This window comes from Rhinopithecus bieti, unplaced genomic scaffold, assembly GCF_001698545.2.
Source record: "Rhinopithecus bieti isolate Rb0 unplaced genomic scaffold, ASM169854v2 scaffold_12640, whole genome shotgun sequence".
In the NCBI taxonomy this organism is placed as follows: domain Eukaryota; kingdom Metazoa; phylum Chordata; class Mammalia; order Primates; family Cercopithecidae; genus Rhinopithecus; species Rhinopithecus bieti.
This window is the reverse complement of record NW_016807406.1, coordinates 587,078-591,962: the sequence shown is the minus strand read 5'-3', so window position 1 is coordinate 591,962 and position 4,885 is coordinate 587,078. Positions and strand designations below refer to the sequence as shown.

The following is a 4,885-nucleotide window of genomic DNA, read 5'->3' as shown; positions in this document are numbered from 1 at the left end:
CCCCCCAGCCGGGAAAAAAGGGGAGAACCCCATCTCAAAAAAAAAAAAAAAAAAAAAGTATTTTAAACTAATTTTCAATACTTAAAACTTAGGAGATTTTCAAAATACAGTAATATTTTCAACTTTTCTTTGAACAGTTGTAGATGCCCCTGCAACCCTGGATCTGTTACCCATCTGCTTGAGCTGAGGGGCACCTGTTCCCTTAAGCAAGGACATGCCTCCATTCCCCAGAATAACAGTGTCTGCCCACAGCTTTACTCAGTTACTTAAATTTGTAGCTTTTGGTAAAGGTAATGAGTAGCCTCTCTTTACTGCAGAATTCTCCTAATTCAGTATTCTTGGCTAACAGAAGTATTCGTGTTCCTAATCATGTTCTGGATATATCCAAATGAACCTAGTAGGCTGCTACTGATAGCTGGTTGGATTTCTCTCATTAGGCACTGGAGCTGCATATTTCTGTGGCATGTTAGAAGTGAAACATGGGGAAAAGGGGAAAAAATGTTTGAATTAAATGGGTAGTCACAATTTTCCCACACGATATAATGCCATTAGAAAAACTGGGAATTTCTACCTGGGGTCCACCAGTGTTAAGCCATCTTGTTCTGTGGCAGTTCTGTATTTGCATGTTTTTTTTACTAATTGGAAAATAAATAAGAACAGGGTCTGGACACAGAGGGACCTTGCAAAGCATAGTGCATTCCCCTGCCTTCAGGTTGGTTCATGCCTAATCAGAAACTGTTCTTGTCTTCATTCAGAAGCCGCAGGGACTCCTCAGCTCCAATTCCTACCCAATTATTATTTGCAAGAAAAGAATAGGAGACTTATTTGCTTCATATGCATAATTTAACATGTTCCTTTCTTCCCCTCCAATGGTACTTTCCCACAAGTGAGTTTTATTGATATTCGAGTAAAGATAAACTTGCAGAGACCACAAAGAGAAATATTCCCAAATCTCATTGTAATGTCTCTTCTTTCCCACAGATTAAAAGTTATACAAAACTTAAAAGAAGCAGCGATTCTATTCACTTGTTATCGGACTTGAAACTCCCTTTGACCTCGGAATCTGAAGATGAGGTTACCATGGGAACTGCTGGTACTGCAATCATTCATGTTGTGCCTTGCAGGTAGAGTGTCATTTAAAAACTTTTTAATTTAGAAATGCTACTGTATTTCACACTAATTCAAAAGTGGGCCTTCACTTTAGATGGCAATGATAAAATCGCAAGAGTGTATGCCACTATGACTAGCATTTGCTGACACTGTTGAATATACCTTCCTGATGGTCTTTTAGTGACTCTTTTCATGGTGTTGTATCTAGAGATACACACTGATGTTTCACCTGTCTATCTAGTCCTTTTAGAGTCATTTGAGCCATTATTTAGTTTGAAAGTCGTTATGTTTGCTCATCCCAGTGCCCAATTGCACAGAGATATTGGGCAATAAAACTGATAATATAGTCTGGAGTATTGCCTACTTTCATTTCAGTGGATGGACGTGTATCTGGATAGCTCTTTCAGTGTCTTTGTTGATATCACTCCATCTTCTGATACTGACTCTCTTTTTCATTTCAATATACTACAGTTTAGTAGGAACTAGAAAGCAAAACATAGGAGGATTTCACCATATACTCATAGCCACCTACTAGAAAAGGGATTTGAAGAGTTCAAACATGGCTGGGCACGGTGGCTCACGCCATTAATCCCAGCACGTTGGGAGGCTGAGGTGGGTGGATCACCCAAGGTCAGGAGTTTGAGACCAGCCTGAGCAACAGTTCAAAACCAGCCTGAGTAGCATAGTGAAACCTCATCTCTACTAAAAATACAAAATTAGCTGGTGCAGTGGCTACCTGTAATCCCAGCTACTCGGGGAGCTGAGGCAAGAGAATTGTTTGAACCCAGAAGGCAGAGGTTACAGTGAGCCGAGATCACACCATGGGCACACTCGAACCTGGGCAACAGAGTAAGGCTCGGTCTCAAAAAACAAAACAAAACAAAACAAGACAATAAAAGAAAGAAAGAAAACTTCACACATGCTATGTATTGCTTTCTCCATTTTCTGGAAGATATGAGCCTAACAGTTGACATACATAATTCAAGTGCTGATGCATCAGAAGTCCAGCATGCGCCGGGAATTGGTTTCCAGCTTGGACTACTGTGTATCATTCCAGGCCCCTTTGAAATGAGTCTGCTTGACTTGTTTTGTTATTCAGAGTGTCAAGTCCAAGAGAGACACCTGAATATATTTGCATTTTTACAACATGAAGCAAAAATGACTTTTGGATCACCATTACTTTGATTTATGCATTCACTCAAATAACATTACTGAGTACCTTGTAACAAGCCAGCCCTGTACTGGAATCTGGGAATATAAACCTGATCAAAACAGACATGCTACTGCTGTATTAACTGAGTCCTGTAACTTCTGACAACTTGTTATAGTAGATAATTTGCAATTGTTATAAAATCAAAAATAATAATGTTAGTACTAACATGTATGGATCACTTATTCCATGCTAGGCACTACGCTAAGCACTTGGTATCCTTTATCTAATTTCTTTCTCCTATGACCTTTAAGAAGTAAGCATTTATCATTTATTTTCCTGTATTAACTATGAATATTAATACTATTACTGAACCATCAAGAAGTTAAGAAACTCACCCAAATTCACAAAGCCAGTAAGTGGTGGAGCTGAGATTTAAACTCAAGCAGACTATAGTCTTGCCTGTTCATAGTGTACTGTCTTTTAGTTGTCTTGCAGATTTGGCAAGTTTATGGTTGCAGATTTAGTTTTGAGATTTTTGTTTTCATTCTTCTTATGTTTTTCTAAATGTAAACCTTTATTTACATATACATCTTTGAATAGTCTACCTTCGTGTTTCAAACTTCTTGGCTTAGTTGAGTTCACATCTTCCCCACTGCATGATTGTGAACATCTTGGCATCCCTCTTAGTGATATTATTTATCTGCCTCATCTGGTCAGAACCTTCATCTTCCTCCCAGCAGTATGCCCAGGCTCACTTGTTTTTCTCTGGGACCTTGACCCTCCTAAGGGATTTGACTGACACTTTCGAGTTTTAACTTCTCATAATGACTCTGGTATAAATGTACTCTTTAAGCCATAAAGCAGTGAATTGATTTCTCGTATTTGGCTACAGCAAAATGTTTATTTAACTCAATGTGCTAAGTAAATATCAAGATATGAAAGGGTTGAAAATCAAGGAAGCCACTATTCTCTTCAGTAGTGTTTGGGAAAACTTGGGGGAATTCTCACCTAAGGTGTGTGTGTAACTGTATCTTTTTTATTCACTTAGCTTTTTATAGAGAATCAGTGTATTGATTGTTTTTGTGAGACTTTTTTGTGACCTGTTTTACATTGCATTAATATTCCCTTACCATATGCCTTCTTCAGTGTAGGTAAAGTCAAGCTTTAATTAATGTTTTTGTTTTCTTGCTATTTGTCTTGATTTCATTAATTTACATAGCACTCCACTCTCTGAATTTTGATTGTTTGAACTGCTTTAGGCAAGGCATGATGGCTCATGCCTGTAACCCCAGCACTTTGGGAGGCCGAGGCGGGCGGATCACCTGAAGTTGGGAGTTAGAGACCAGTGTGACCAACATGAAGAAACCCCATCTCTACTAAAAATATGAAATTAGCCGGGCGTGGTGGTGCATGCCTGTAATCCCAGCTATTAAGACGCTAAGGGAGGAGAATCACTTGAACCCAGGAGGCAGATGTTGCAGTGAGCTGAGATGGTGCCACTGCACTCCAGCCTGGGCAACAGGAGTGAAACTCCATCTCACCAAAACGAAAACAAAACAAAACAAAAAACTGCTCATTCTTTTTCTTTTGTGTATCAGCCATAACTTTTCTGTACATCTTTAGTCTGAGGTTTCTTGGTGAGATTTTGGCAAGGAATATATTTACACTTGTTATATTTACCATAGTTAGTGTATCTCACATGTGCTTTTTTTGATCTTTTTTTCCCCAAGTAAGACAGGATCCAAATATATAAGCAGGCTAATCCTGCAAGGGATGCATCTGATAAGATTTGTTAATTATTTGGGGGGCATTTATTAGTACTTTATGGTACAATGGGAATGTTCTTTTTTGCCAAGTGACTCAGTGTCTGGCAATAATTTTCAAATAAAACAAAGCTATTGATGTCAGTATTCTAAAAATGCAGTCACTATGAAAATTAGTTTCATTATTATTCTTAAACAATTTAAACTCAAGATCATAAAACCCTACTACCCCAAAAAGCAAGGAAGCTAACAAATGAGTAAAATGTTCTTACAGAAGTAAAAGTGTACAGTGCAACAGGGAATGCTAGTGACGGTGGAAAACTAGAAAAAAACATGCCCCACTAAAATATTTATTTGTGCCCGGCTGTAATCCTTTGTGACAGGTGTCCCAGTTTTTTTTTTTTTTTTTTTTTTTCTTAATCTATAATCTCCTAATTCTCTAAGATTTCCATAATGTTAATGAATAAAATTTAAATTAGTTTTAAAAGTAAAAATAAAAGGCCTGTATAAAGCAAACCAAAATAGTCTTCAGGCTAGATGCAGTTCCTAGTCCACCACTTTGTGCGACTTTATTTCAAATGTTTGCTTTACAATAATATATTTTATGTTTTAAAATAGGTAGAAGAGAAGAATTCTAATATTTCTACCATAAAGAAAAACAAATATTTGAGGTTTTTTCAAATATTTCAAAAAAAAATTGAGGATATCCCAATTATACTGATTTGTATATGATCAAATTATACAAATTTTATATGAATTTTCAAATTATATGAATTATATGAATATGTTAAATTATCATATGTATCTCAAAAATATGTACATCTATTATAAAAAATAATTTAAAAAACTAAGGCCAGGC

At 36.8% G+C, this 4,885-nt stretch overlaps 1 protein-coding gene across 7 annotated transcripts in view; it reads left to right on the top strand.

Annotated features, from left to right (window-relative positions):
- CNTN4 (contactin 4) overlaps positions 1–4,885 on the top strand; it is a 1,016,652-nt gene that overhangs the window by 494,024 nt on the left and 517,743 nt on the right. For all 7 annotated transcript variants that reach the window (XM_017881656.1, XM_017881655.1, XM_017881658.1 and 4 more), the window contains one exon: positions 982–1,124. In XM_017881656.1, the coding sequence (XP_017737145.1) occupies positions 1,070–1,124 (55 nt within the window). In that variant the 5' untranslated portion in view covers positions 982–1,069. The remainder of the gene's footprint in view (positions 1–981; positions 1,125–4,885) is intronic.